At 38.6% G+C, this 15,786-nt stretch overlaps 1 protein-coding gene across 1 annotated transcript in view; it reads right to left on the bottom strand.

The window, feature by feature from the left end:
• Nucleotides 1–996: 996 nt before the first annotated feature.
• The window catches only part of LOC134656438 (limbic system-associated membrane protein-like), a 97,519-nt gene continuing 82,729 nt past the window's right edge, over nucleotides 997–15,786 (bottom strand). Inside the window, exons 6-7 of the mRNA XM_063511971.1 lie at nucleotides 14,614–14,771; nucleotides 997–1,445 (exon numbers count right to left, since the gene is read on the bottom strand). Coding sequence (XP_063368041.1) covers nucleotides 1,222–1,445; nucleotides 14,614–14,771 — 382 coding nt within the window. The 3' untranslated portion in view covers nucleotides 997–1,221. The remainder of the gene's footprint in view (nucleotides 1,446–14,613; nucleotides 14,772–15,786) is intronic.

The raw sequence follows: 15,786 nt of genomic DNA, 5'->3' as shown, positions 1-15,786 counted from the left end.
TTAAGGAAAAAGCGTAGGGAAATTTCCGAATAATTCAGAATAATGTAAAATCATTTATTCTCCTTCGGCCATTGTTTGAATCTTACAGTCGTTCAAGATACTTCGTGGATAATTAAATGAGTTTTATTAAAACTTTTTCCTTTGAGCAAATAAATTTGTAAAAGTTATGAATTAACCATGGCGAAATTATAATGTGACAATGTGATGAGGAATTATTCAATCTGAAATAAATCCAATTTTTTGGTGAACTTATTCCACAAAATATATTGCTTATATTTTTGGACTATTTTTATTGTACTTGTTTAATCAATTGTACAACATTATCTTTATAGACTGTGTTCAAAATAAAATAGGTAAGAGAAAATATTCCTGGGCAGCTTTTATTTATTTAATTCAAACACAAATGAAAAGACCTGTACCTATGTAAGTTTAATGAAGCGAAATCATTTGATTTGATACAATAATGTGACTGATAGAAACGTTATTTTATTCATTCTTTTCACATCGAGAAATAAAAGCAATGACAGCCTACGTCGTTCAATATAATGTTGATTGTGTGATAATTGTCAGCTGTGTGAGTTACAATACATTGTACAGCCGACACCACAATGCTTTTGAAATTAACAATTTAGAAGCATAGATAAAATATAATTACACAAACGGGTCTACGGGTGTAATTAAATATGTGTACAAAACGCGAGAGTTTAAAGTGTTATAGATAAAACATAGGTATAATTAAGTCATTAGTCGAAGTGCTGTGTATTTATCTATGGGCCAATAGTTGCTTAAAAATAAAGATTTTCATTCATTCATTCATCATTCGATAAAAGAGTAAACAAAACATGGTATTTGTAAGCGAAACTATTTTGTTTTTAACTTTCTTGCTTCTATGCAATCGAAATTAAATCTAGGTACCTTCGGTTCATCAGGCTTGAGACGATCTTGCGCATTAGGGTATAAGGTCAAGTAACATTACCTAAGTATGTACCAATTCATTTTTGTGTCTTCGTAATTACGAAAACTAACCTACGAATTTAACCAGTTTTCTCTTATTAGATGTTGCGAAGGTATTTCTATTTTACGGTAACTCAGCTGTACATAGTAACAATACTATAAGTAATCTACTGAAACCTACTTGATACTTACAGTAATTCGTTTCTTTAATATCAGTTTCTCGTAATTCCTAGGATTTTAAAATGCTGAACGGTTCTAGATAGCTGGTCATCTTACAACGCATTTTCTAGGGAAATTGTATAGGAAAACTACTTTTAAGAATATAACAAATGTTTTTAGGTTATCGTATAGTGTTGTGATGGCAAAGGTGTTCGTGTTAAATGCGAATAATAGGAGAAAGATGGGATAGTGTGGGAGAAGCTTTGTGGCGTGACTTTGCATGGCCGCTGGACGTTCGCCGCTCACCACGTGGACCACCACTGAGGCTGAATCTGTTGACAAAAAAACTCGATTTAATAAGAAATAATAAAATGTATGTGTTCTAAGACACTAACTCCCACGGTATGAAAATATCGTAGAAATATGGTAAGATTACACTAAAGCTAGAGGTTCGGTAAGGCGCGTCTACCTAATGTTAAAGCGTTACCGGCTTGATTATTTTTCGAATATTACAAATTAAGTTCGCAAGAAAATAAAAAAATAAAATTTATAAGTAATTTTTAACAAACTTTTCTCTATTAATTTATCGGAAACTTTTATTAAGATCCTAACAAGCCATGTTACGTATATGTTATTTAAATACGATTACAAAAAATCCGTTTCATAGCAAATCGAACTGAAAATACCACAAATCTGCCTAGCCACATTTCGATCACAAAATAGTGGTTATTATTTTATTACCCATTAAGGATAACCTTGATATAGGATTAATAACGCAAAAACCTCCATTATCATGAATCTTTTGAGATCACAGGGTCTCGTGAAAGTAATACTGATGTTTCCAGTGATCAACAAAAGAGAATTGATCAGAGAAACCCGAACTTACGGCTCAAGTAATACAATAAAGTCGGTCGTGTGGAAAACCATCGCTTCCGCGGTAAGTTTTGGTACCTAGTTTCGGTAAAATAACGATTTAGTTCACAGATGTTTACAAGAATTATTAAACAAATAGTTCAGAGATCGCAGCTACTAAATCTCGTGCCATTAAAGGACGACTCACGCTGTAAAAGAAACCATCACGTGATCAACTGATCACCGATCACTCATTTAATAGAAACCGAAGTTTGTGACGCCTCAGTCTGGACCCGGATCGGTTCTAGCGTGTAATTTGTAGTAATTCGGTTCTATATTAGTCTCATTTAAATATGTTATATTACCTTTATTGTTTTTTAGATATTCAAAACTGTCAATCTCTCCTCCATAGGAGGACAGGCATTGCCTAGTGTGGAGGTCAGTAAAAACAGAGGGCCTACCGCGAACCACGTTCGACGTGTTGCCTCTCTGTCGCACGTGTAAATTCGTAAGTAAGTGTGACAGGGAGGCAGCATTTCGAACGTGGTTCGCGGTAGGCCCTCTGTACCCATGTGAATATTCATTTGAAATAAACATATTTCATTTTATTTTTTTATTTTTGGCTTTTTCATCATCTTCCTCGCGTTGTCCCGGCATTTTGCCACGGCTCATGGGAGCCTGGGGTCCGCTTGGCAACTAATCCCAGTAATTGGCGTGGGCACTAGTTTTTACGAAAGCGACTGCCATCTGACCTTCCAACCCAGAGGGTAAACTAGGCCCGTATTGGGATTAGTCCGGTTTCCTCACGATGTTTTCCTTCACCGAAAAGCGACTGGTAAATATCAAATGATATTTCGTACATAAGTTCCGAAAAACTCATTGGTACGAGCCGGGGTTCGAACCCGCGACCTCCGGATTGCAAGTCGCACGCTCTTACCGCTAGGCCACCAGCGCTTTTTTTATTTTTGGCTTTTTGATCTTAGAAAATCAGCATTGGCAGATTTTTGGGTTCAATCAATTTTAACAAGAAGATATAATTTCAGTTAAAAAACATTGTTTATTGATGACATAATTCTACAGATGAACTTACTTGTGCAAATGCTCCTTAGTTAATGCTCTGTTTTACCTGCATTTAAGATTTTACGAATTCATAGTTCAAATAAAACTTTAAAGCAATGATTTGGAACTGAATCCAACTGGCTAATTTATTTAAAAGATTTTTTTCTTATTTCATTATCGAAAAAACTAAGAATCAATCCTCAGGATAGTCCTATGAGAAACATCTCTATGTTATATGCTTATCAATAAACTACTACACGGTACAAAACATCTTTCTAAGCTTTACATCTGTGATTTAACTGATTTACTCGTACAAGTATAACAAATAGGTAATTCAAACATTTAGGGACCAAGAAGGGACTCGAGCGGGGTGCGAAAAAGACAAATGGTTTTCCCGCAATTATGGACAGAGATTAGTGAAGGGCTCAAAAGAAAAATAACTTGCAGCTGAAAAAGCGACCACTCTTTTATAAACAAATGAAATACGGCCGGTGTTTCTCACGAAATATGTACTATAGATGTAAGAGCAGTGACAGTAATTACTCGAGGGGCACAAAAACACAACAACCAACAACCTTTTTCGAGGCCTAGGCATTAGCGGCCCAGGGGGAAATACCAAAAACGCAAATGGTTGTAACATTCAAACTGGTATGAAATATTGCATAAACTACGGCATTTAGCGTACTCTTTAATGATAAGTATTATTAATAAAGAAAATTAAAACATGATTAGAAGTGTTGTTCTAATCATGTTTCTCCCCTCCCCCTCCCTCCCTCTTCTTTTCTGTATTCTTTGTATTGTTTTCTGTAATAAGGTGTGCAATAAAGAGTATTTGTATTCGATATTAAACTTTCGTGGGACATAATTATTTTAAACTGTTTATACGACAACGGTTTCACTCACTTGAATGTTTAGTCGCTATTGGCGACATGTTTCGGGCCCTTCCTCAGGGGGTCCTTCCTCAGGCTCGAGTGCGAGCGACGAGGCGGGCGGCGCGATCAGTGCACGAGTTGCAGTCGCCGCGAGCACTCGAGCCTGAGGAAGGACCCCCGAAGGGCACGAAACATGTCGCCAATAGCGACTAAACATTCAAGTGAGTGAAACCGTTGTCGTATAAACAGTATTTGTATTGTTGTTGCTTGTTATGTTCCGCATTGCTACTGTCGCGGTTGGCACGCTTAACAGCATGATTTTGTTTCCTTATACGTTCAATCGGTGATTTTGTTACAAAATAGAACACGTTTGTTGGTATACAGTTTTTCTTGTTATTAAAATCGATAACATGGTTCCTAAGAACAGATCTTCGTATGTCTTATAGTTTCAGACTTTCCCATACTGACCGATCTAAATGGGCCACCCTGTATACTATAATACTTATTATATAATGCCTCGTAAGATGTTTGACATAAATAATTTTATTTAGGCCAATCAAAATGTTTAGTGACCAATAACTTTTTTTAATAGCGGGGAATTTTGTAGGGTAATATTCAAAGCTAAAGCAGGGCATAGTTAACACAGGGAAGGGATAACTTAACTGTCAGTGATACGTGTCAGATAGTACCTAAGTTAGTAAATAGCAGTCACGTGGAAAGTTTTATGAAGTAAAAATGTAAGAGTTTCGTCTATGTATTTTTTTTTTTGAAAAGGTGTATCCCGCCGAGTTTGTTGCCGGTCCCATATTGGGATACCCTCCTCCAATTGAGGGGGGATTTAAATCTTCTCGGGGCAGAGGTGTAGGGTTGGAGCCGGTGTAGCTTTATTTGACGTTTATAAGCGCATTGTAATTATGCCTAATCGAATACACTATCTTTTATCTTTATCTTATATTTTTTCCGTCGCTGGCAAACGTTACCACTTGCGCTCCGCAACGTCCGTGTGTTTGCAACCTTAATCCTCTTTTAGGGAAAACTCACTGTCACCGTTTCATAGAATTCATATTATTTTGTATTTTTATTAGGGCACCCACGCGCGGTGGATTTGCCACTGCTTTTATTGGCTTAATTTCACTTGACCGGCTTAAGCTTTATACCGACAACATTTTGGGATTATTTTTCTTTGAAAATAGCTACCTAATAATATAGGCAGCTTCCTGTAAATAAACATTTTGAACAAGTACATAAATAAAAAACGTATTTTTCAAAAACAAGTTACTTAACTCATATTATTTCGTTTACTCTTCGATAAATCTATAAGATTTATGAGACATTACCTACGTAAATCTCATTGGAAGTCTAATAGTTCGTTGAAAAAGTCTTTGTCTCTAGTTAATACATAAAAACTAATTGTTGGCACCTCATCTATTTTAAATATAACGAACGATAAAAACATACGGAGATTACTAAAATGATGGAGGGCCAAACCAGACTAGGTCAATGTGAAAACCGTCACTTAGGCCAATAACTCACGTAGACAGTAAGAAATATAGTGCTTCTGCTTTACAGCCTGTCTCGAATCTGCAAGTGAGTACTTATGGGTATAAATTCAAGAGTTATAAGGGACCACAAGAGCTTGTAGATGGTCTTTTCCATATTAATATTTCTACAATTCTACATGTACCGTAACTTGGAATGATTCGGATACTAAGATGTATAATATATTATTATGAGCAGTATGTAAATCTTCTGTAATAAACGCATAACCAATTATTATTAACTTAGTGACCCGCCCCGGCTTCGCACGGGTTAACAAATTATACATAATCCTTCCTCTTGAATCATTCTATCTATAAAAAAACACGCATCAAAATCCGTTGCGTAGTTTTAAAGATCTAAGCATACATACAGACAGACAGACAGCGGGAAGCGACTTTGTTTTATCTACTAATATGTAGTGATTATTATGATAATATACTTAAATATAGTTATCTGGGGGCACGCCTGTTCCCCCGCCAAGTCGAGCAAATTAAAGAGGCACGGCCGTACCATCCTTTTCTCGAAGCGATTCAGGCCATTTTCGACGTCCTGTAATTTTGTGCTGGCTGAAGCTAGAACCCTGAATTTTCAGTGACATATAGGGCTTAAAATGCTTTAGATATATTCTCAAAAACATTAAATCTGAACTTGTAGTTTAACAATTATTGTACGTCAAAGTTCCTTAGTTTCGACACTGACACACTCATTCACTCATTCACTCACCTACGATCATCATAATTCTAAGGCACTTCTAGCATACCCACAAGCTTCAAATGTTAAACAAAAGTAGTTTTCAGCTTATCAAGCCATAGAAAACCTAAAAATATTGCAATATCAGTCACGTTTTAAAGATCTAAGAACTGCATAAGTCAGTTTGTAATCCCATACTAATAATACTACTAATATACTATTACAAAGTTACTGTTGCAGTTCCTACAAATAGTAGGTAAAGTAAAGGTATACTACGATGTACGATGTGAGTATGAATAAAGATGTGTTTAGTTATGATATGATTGTGTATACATAGTATGGGTATGGGTACCCGAAACAAAGGACTGTCTACAAAAAGAGATGAGATCCCATCAAAAACATTACATGTAAAAAGATGCAAGTAGTACTAGATCTTAGATCCCGTTTTCTAAGGGGACCTTGCATTTTGGAGACAAAGCAAACCGCTTGGAACAGTTGTTCCTGGGGGTGATCTGAGCTAATTTCGCCCGGTTGCCGAGAGGTCCCCCCCAGCAGGTGGGCAGGGGAGGGGGGGGAAAAGTGCCTCCGGCGCGCCTCACTCTAAATTTTATATCTGCATACATCTAGCAACTATATCAAGTTTGGTGTCTTTTTCGTATAATTTGAGGATGGAGAATTCATTTCTATGACTAAACTTTCACTCACCCATACAAAAAAATCGAGAAATTCAAAATTAAAAAAAAATCTTTACACTTTTTTTTTTTAAATCCTCTACAAAATTAAAACTATGAGGATCTGCTCTAAAAAAAAATACATGTGAATAGCCCAGTTATTCTACTATATAGAATAATAAACTTATCAACCATTTTTGACTAATAATTGTATTTAAAAAAATGTTTTGTGTCGCACGGCGGACCGTGCTGAAGTAGGCATACCTACACGCATTTAGTTTAGACACGCATTCACTTCAAAACATTATTCAGCATAACGCAGGTAGGTACAGAAAGTAAATATTTAAAACAATAAAGGAATTTACAATAAGTACGATATAACTGAATATTGGATTATCCTATGCAGAATGAGTTGTCTACCTACTGGATAGTTTCACGACAGATCAATTTTTTATTTAGTTATTGTGACCTTATATCTTCTACGTCTTTTGAGATACTTATCTATGTATACATAAAAATTATACTAAATTTGCGTGTAGTGTAGGTATCTAAACGGAGGTGAATGCGGTGCAGTGCAGCGGCGCTCGCGCTCAGGGACCGTTGGTATTAGTTCCCAACATCTCTATTTAACTTCCGTTAACTTGAATCTTTTCCGCCGTCTCACTATCTGAAGGTTGTCTGGAAGAGATCGCTATTTAGCGATAAGTCCGCCTGTTGTTACCTACATTTTTGTACCTGTTCATACTTTTGTAACATTTCTTTTGTAGTGTGCAATAAAGCATTTTATTATTATTCACTTTATTTATCTTTCATCTTAAGTTAGGTTTTTTTATAATATGAATATAAAAGTAAAATATAAAAACACTGACAAAACAATAAAAAATACATATAAACACATTATAAAAAACCTAACCTAGGGTGCCGCCAGCAGCGGGGCAAGGCCCAAGCTCTCGGTGGTCAGGGCCGCAGAGAGAGGAACTGGCGGACTATCCGCGCCGTTTCCAAGATCACCGCCTTCTGCATCTGGCGCCTTCTGGCCCTTGATCCAACCACCTAGCGAGAGTCTCTCAAGATGTTGGTCGAGACTCTTCGCTATTAGACCGTTCACTGAAACGACTATCGGGACAATGATCGTCGAATCAACATCCCACATGGCGGTTATCTCGTGAGCCAAGTACTTACTGGACTTGTCCTTCTCGGCCTTCACGAGATTATCATCATGGGGGATGGTGATGTCAACGAGCACGGCCTGACGTTGCGATCGATCTATTATCACAATGTCAGGCTTATTGGCTACAATAGTCCTGTCAGTGATGATAGATCGATCCCAATAGAGCGTGGCACGACCATTCTCCAGAACAGGCGCAGGTAAATACTTGTAGTACGGTACTTCGCGGTCCACAAGACAGAAGCTGTTTATATGTATAGAAGAGCAAGTTGCTGATGAATAATCCTGGCTACGAGATTATGTCTGTGCAAGTACTCGCCGTTAGCAAGATGAGAACAACCGGAAATGATATGCCTGAGTGACTCTCCGGGACGGCGGCATGCCCCACAAATGTAGACCGTACCGTCCTTCAGGATATATTTCCGATAGTTGTTCGTCATCATTACTTCGTCCGCAATTGCACAGGCAAAACTCTCGGTTTCTCCGAAGAGGTCCCCGAATCGTAACCAGTTCACCGACCCGAGCAGGTCCACATCGGGTCCCGTGAGGGCCTTGTAGAACCGCCCGTGCAGCACCTTACTCTCCCATGCCGCCTTGCGATCCGCAGTACTTAGTACCACAGGTTTGGGCCAGTTCTCGTTTGCCAAGGAGAGCGGCGTGAGGTTCCTGTCTACTGCCACCACATCACAATGCATCCCACACTCGTTGTTAAGGAAATAATTCCTGAGATTGTACACCTGGCGGTTGTGGAGATCCTTAGCGTTTAGGAAGCCTCGGCCTCCACACTTCCGTGAGATGTACAATCTCATAACTGACGAGCGTGGGTGTAGCATGCGATGCATGGTGAGCAGTGATCGGACCCTCCGATCTAGGGCGTCCAGTTCGGTCTGAGTCCACCTTAGTATGCCAAAGGAGTATGTGAGTAGGGGCATTACCCAGGCGTTGAAGGCACGCACTTTGTTGCCTCCTGACAAAAGACTGTTAAGGACTTTTGTGAGCCGACTGAAAAAGCGCTCCTTCACCGACCGTCTAATACCCTCGTCCTCAATACCCAGCGACTGTGACATACCAAGGTATTTATAGGTTTCTGATTCAGAGATAGATCTGAAAGCCATTGTCTCAGAGAGTTGTAAATTTGTTGAATTTACAACCCTCCCCCGCTCTACATGTATAACCGCACTTTTATCGACACCAAACTCCATGTTGATGGCACTACTGAAGACTTCGGTAGTTTTCAGTAGGTCCAACAAGTCTTGGCTATTTTGTGCATATAATTTGAGGTCATCCATGTACAAAAGGTGAGAAATGACTTCACCCTCTCTCCGAAGCCGGCAACCTAGTCCCAAATCTTTCAGCAGGGTGAGGTTCATGAGGGGATTCAGAGCTAGGCAGAACCACAGGGGACTCAGACTGTCACCCTGAAAGATTCCTCGCTCAATCCTTATAAAATCCTGCGGGCCAGAGCGGTCATCCCCGTTTCCTGGTTGACGAAGGACTGTGGTACACGCGCTTAGGAAGGCTCTCAAAGCTGCATCATCTTTATACAGCTCTAAGTCCCTCCCCAGCCATGAATGAGGCACTGAATCATAGGCCTTCTTATAGTCAATCCAAGCGGCTGAGAGGGCCCCCTTGTTCCGCCGGATTTGTTGGCATATGGTCATGTCTATGAGGAGGAGCTCTTTAGTACCACGGGACCCAACCCTACATCCATTTTGAGCGGAAGCCAAAATATTGTTTGCGACAATGTGCGCATTGATTTTTGCTCTCAAAATGGATGTAAGGAGCTTGTAGAGTGTAGGCAAGCATGTGATGGGTCTGTAGTTTTTTGCTTCCGTGGTACTACCGGACTTGAAGAGCAGGAAGGTGACACCAGTTGTTAAGGAAGGTGGGAGATAACCAAGCTCGAGGGCTTGTTGGAATTGTGCTGCCACTTATTATTATTATTTATATATTTCATTTATATTTGCATATATATCACGTCCAGAAGTAATATATTAATGTAATCTACAAAAAGAAGCATAATAACTTATAAGAAACCATCAAAACATACTTAAAAATCCTAAAAGCTGCATACTGCTCTTACAATGCAGGTACGCCGCGCGACATAAATAATTTTTTTTACAGAGTTATAAAAGAAAAATGATTGAGAAGTTTACTATTCTATATATAAGGATAACTAGGCTATTGACAGGTATTTTTTTTGTAGAGAAAATCCTCGTAGTTTTAGTTTTGTAGAGGATTTTCGAAAAAAAAAGTGTAAAGATTTTTTTGGAATTTTGAATTTCTCGATTTTTTTGTATGGGTGAGTGAAAGTTTAGTCACAGAAATGAATTCTCCATCCTCGAATTATACGAAAAAGACACCAAACTTGATATAGTTGCTAGATGTATGCAGATATAAAATTTAGAGTGAGGCGCGCCGGAGGCACTTTTCCCCCCCCTCCCCTGCCCACCTGCTGGGAGGGACCTCTCGGCAACCGGGCTAAATCAGCTCAGATCATCCCCAGGAACACCTGTTCCAAGCAGTTTGCTTTGTCTCCAAAATGCAAGGTGGTGAACCTTAGATCTCTTGCTAAAGTTTCGCAACGCTTCTACTACAAAAAAGTTTTGAGATGTAATGTGAAACAAGTCGGTTATTTTAATCAGTGCCAGGGGGTGTTAAAACCGTATAATATCTTTAATTTGTAATTGCTTGGCTTGGCAATTAGCGCTATACTAGCGTTATGTTCAATTAGAATTATTTTTAATAGGTGACGATGATCCTTATGTCATTATGCAGCCGTGCGATGGCCAAGTCATTTTACGTATTACAAATTAAATATATCTTATTGATACGGTTTTAACACCCCCTGGCACTGATTAAAATAACCGACTTGGTTTCAGATTACATCTCAAAACTTTTTTGTAGTAGAAGCGTTGCGAGACTTGCACCTTTTTATTTTACATGTAATGTTTTTGATGGGTACCTATTTCCTTAGACGCACCATGTGTAATATTCAAATAGTTGATACCTAACATCCCATTCCTCTACGAATATAACATTCAATTTCCGTTATCGTAGGATCGCATTATGTCGTTACCATGTCGTACGATAAGTTAAGTAATTAAGCAACTTTCTCTTTCCCTCCGTGAATAGCTGACCTTTCCCATTCATACTTTATTACCACTATTTGGCGTTTCAGATGTTTTATAACCCCGTCCAAATTAGGTATATGACGCACGACTACGGCAGAAATGACTCGGCTTATCTTAGAGTAGGTCTGGTACGCGTCCATTCTTTATAAGAAGTAATATTTATTAGGTCGCGCTCTAGTTTATAAATATTTGGGTTGTATTACGTTGAAGCCTGAAAACAATTTTCTATTTCTGTACATTAGGTTTGATTTGTTATGTGTACATATCTTTTTAAAAGGGACAACATCAGGGTTCAGCGCTTATATTCTTGTAGTTTTGTTGAAATAACCTACAGCTATAACTGTGCTATGGCAGGCGTGGCTCACTCCGCGATTTCGTCGCTTTGCTACAGGTAGCTAAAACACCGTTCCGCCCCAATTTTGGGAAAAGCCATAAGCCGCGCGTGGCGCTGTCGCCGCCTAGCGGCCATATCTGTGCTGATCGTAACAGACGCGTTTTGTTAGAGAGTGAGTCTTCTGTACTTAGTACTATTATTTATTCTGTGGCTATGGTAATAAATGCAAAGCTGAAAGCCCAGAGGGGAGATTAACGCAAAAAGTTAACGCTTCGCATTCAAATTGTTACAGAAAAAAGCTGACTCGCAGTACCCGGAAATCTCGAAATCCGGGACAAATTACGACCAGTGCAGGCCGTATGTTCCCTTTTTCTCGCCGAGCTTGGGCGAATCGAGCCTTCGGGACAACCAGTATAAACTAAAATAAAAGAAACTAGGACGTTGGCTTGCGATACCAGAGAATACCACTTTTCTGTTTTGCCACTTCAAGCCAAGTTTTAGGCAGGGCTCGGAACCGGTTTTTTTGTAAAACCCAAAATAGCCCAGTATTTTTAATTATTTTACGCTCTTTACGTAGGCAGGAATCATGTATGTATTTAGGTAACACCTTCGTATTATTAGATTGTCCCATTAAAAATGAAATAATAAACCAATGAACGAAAAAGAACGAAATAATACCGGTATTTTTTGTATGAAGAAAAAACCGGTTCCGAGCCTTGGTTTTAGGAAAGTTTTGTTCAGTAGAAAATTAACGTCTGCATGGTCGTCCTAGTTTTACCCAGCGTAGTAATGTAGTCATTGTATGTAACTATGACGTCTATTCACAAAGTAATTTCTTATATATCTAAATACGATCTATCAGTAGTCAACTATGAAATACAAATATGAAAAATATGTCACTGTTGACTACTGATAGATGGTATTTGTCAAGGAAGTCTATTCAGTATAATGAATAGACTTCCTTGACAATTTCTGAAATAAAGAAAAAATTTTAAAAATCATACTCAGGTTTTTTAGGGTGCCGTACCCAAAGGGTAAAAACGGGACCCTATTACGTACTAAGACTCCGCTGTCCGTCCATCCGTCCGTCTGTCACCAGGCTGTATCTCACGAACCGTGATAGCTAGACAGTTGAAATTTTCACAGATGATGTATTTCTGTTGCCGCTATGACAACAAATACTAAAAACAGAATAAAATAAAGATTTAAGTGGGGCTCCCATACAACAAACATGATTTTTGACCGAAGTTAAGCAACGTCGGGCGGGGTCAGTACTTGGATAGGTGACCGTTTTTTTGCTTGTTTTTTTTTGCTTGTTTTGATCTATTTTTTGTTGATGGTGCGGAACCCTCCGTGCGCGAGTCCGACTCGCACTTGGCCGGTTTTTTCTATTATGTTTCATTTTGAAACTTGTAGTAGCTTTAGAAGATAACTCTGCTGATGAGAGTACAAAAATCAAGAAGTAAATTCAGTGTACTATGACCACAAAGAAAATAACAATGGATCATTTAAGAACGTTCTTATACTGGAAAACCTAAAATATTTGCATAAGTTAAGCAATTGAAATAACACTCAAGAAAGTCAATGAAAATGTTTTATAATTCCTGGGTTAATTTTACGATTATAAGGTACCTAACAATTCCGTTCCGCCTTGATAAAGATTCCGTTTCATCTTTATTAACTGCTATTACAACAGTCCAGCTACTTTTGAAGTATTTAACAATTATTAATAATGATTTTAAGTACTAGGGAGGAAAGGAAATGTTTTACTTAGGCAATCGAATTTGTGTTAACGTTGAAACGATATTTTAATTTGAGCAAAAGGTCGTGAAGTCCTGAACGCCCGAATATAAAAGGCATATTGAAATTTATTTTTAAGCTTTTCAAAAATATCGAACATAAGGCTTAAATTCTAACGAGATTTTAAGGTATTATAAAACTGAAAGGCTGTTAGCAAAATGGTTGGAGATAAAATAAAATAAAATTTTGAATGTTTAAGCAATAGGCATTCAAACCCTTATAATATATAAGCGAATTAGTTTTAGGACTAGGTCTTAAAGTTAATTTGCCAGTTCTCGAGCAAGAGATGGGGGTTTTAGGGGTAGATGGGAGGAGGTGACAGAAACTGCTTGGGAACGTGGCTATTGGAATCAGATATTTTTTAATAAAGGGGGCAAAGTTGTTGTTTAACCCTTGTGCTGGTATAGATAACACGAGCGTAGCAAGCGGTTCGAAAAGTGGAATCTTGATTGTTGCAAAGATTGAAACCTGTCAGGCACTTTTTTATTATTATTTGACATTATTAATTAATGTCCCATAGCGAAACCAATGCCACTCTTGCAAACAAAAGTAACACAATGGCTACATAGCTATCCGACAACGCATAAATATTACAGAAATCGAGAAGAAACGTTTCACTGGTTTCTGAAAGAATTCTATTTGCCCGCACGCACTTAGCTTATTAGAATTACACGGCTGCCTTTACAACTCGTTTGACCTCATTTAAGGAAAGTTATGTATTCTTGTCGGTGACCTTGAGCTTTAAAAAGTGGCTTGGCGCGTTACCCATGCCTCGTATCGTAAAATTGGTTTACCTTTTTTATCCACACAATCACATATTTCACCATTTTCACCCAACAAACAGCTCAGCTTTGATATACCTATTCGTATCGCCCTTGCCAAAGAAGTCTTAAACGTATGAGTGGTACAATTTTCTGTCTTTTTAATTCATAGGTGATTTTCTTCACAGTTAAGCGATTCATTGATGGGTAGTTGTTTAGATGATTTGATTAGTTGATAAGAGATCATATAGTCGATCGATTGATTGGGTGTAGGTTGGTCGGTCACACCAGTAAATGGGTAGCTTAGTCTGTTTATGTGTGACTTGGTTAGATAGTTGACTAAAATAAGTCTGCAATAATGCGCCATCAGCAGCCTGCTGGTGCGCGTTAGGTGTTCAGCGCTGATGCCATTGGTGAAAGTCGCTAGAAAGGTCGCTAGGTAGGCATAAAATAACTAACCAGAACTGCTTGGAGCGCAAATGTAGTTCCCGGAGTCTCTATTATAGGTGCAGCGCGCGCGATCACCAGCCTGCTGGTGCGCATTTGTTGTTCAGTCTTGACGTTTATGCCCTTGGTGAAAGTCGCTAGAAAGGTCGCTACGCAGGCATGAAAGTACTAACCAGAGCTGCTCGGAGCGCAAGTGTAGTTCCCGGAGTCTCTAGGTGCGGCGCGCGCAATTAGCAGCCTGCTGGTGCGCGTGCGTTGTTCAGTCTCGACGCTAATACCGCCGCGCTGCGCGTAGTTCACCACATGTGGGCCGCGGTACCAGTAGATGAAGCTGGAAGAAAAGCAGTATATAAGTAGGCAGTACTTGAGGATGGCTCTTTAAAGTTTATTCAAATAAGGCGTGTGAGGTCTTGAGAGATGTCACGTGGTATGAGGATGATATTTTACGATGCGCTCTATTAAAAAACAAAAATATTGTTTTGCTAATTAAACTTGACACGTGTTTTCTTGAGGCATCATCAGGAGATGCTGGAGCTGCCTGGTGTCCGGCAACGGAATGAGCTGACCTAACTAGTCGGCCATATATTTGCAGGAAATGTCAAATTCAATATGAACTTCTTGATAAAAATTACCTTTTTGACTTTTCCTGCAGTAATGCACTCGGCGGCATGACTGCCGTAGTATTTGCAAGGTGACATTACGTACTGTCGACTGCATTGCTACTGAAAATGTCAAAATCAACGTCGCTGCCACGAATTTTGATTTTTGACATAATGATGTGTGATGTGATGTCATGAGGTTGGCAATGGCCAACCTGAATCCGAATCTGAACATTTGCTTTTTGCAATACTTTTAAACCCGAAAAAACACAATTAGGTACTTCAACTAAAATGATTACCAGTCATCCTCAGTTTTTACTTTAAAATTTAACCAAGTTTTTAAGCTTATTATGTACTTATAACTTCAAAATAGACCCAAACTCTTAATTTTAATTAGTAGTGACTACGAAATTAATTATATTTGCGAAGCTATTTTGAAACTTGTTAGATGAATGACGAGTTATAATTAATCTATATTAAGTAATAATTCCATTTATATAGATGGTACCTACTAAATTAGTTTTGACAGGCAAGCCAAATGTACAGTATTCGAAGTTATTTAGGTGGTGTCGGTACGATTACACTACCACCAGTTTAGCACTGACATAAACGTCATCGAGAACGTAATTTACTTTCTAAGTTTCTATGCGTCTCGCTCGTACTCGCATATTAGTACAAGCGAGATGCATAGAAAGTAAATTACGTTCTCGAAAGCGTTTATGTCAGTTTTGACACTGTCAATGACTC

The sequence above is a fragment of the Cydia amplana genome, chromosome 18, assembly GCF_948474715.1.
Source record: "Cydia amplana chromosome 18, ilCydAmpl1.1, whole genome shotgun sequence".
Classification (NCBI taxonomy): Eukaryota; Metazoa; Arthropoda; class Insecta; order Lepidoptera; family Tortricidae; genus Cydia; species Cydia amplana.
Note: the sequence above shows the minus strand (reverse complement) of the source record. Positions and strands in the feature narration are given on the sequence as shown.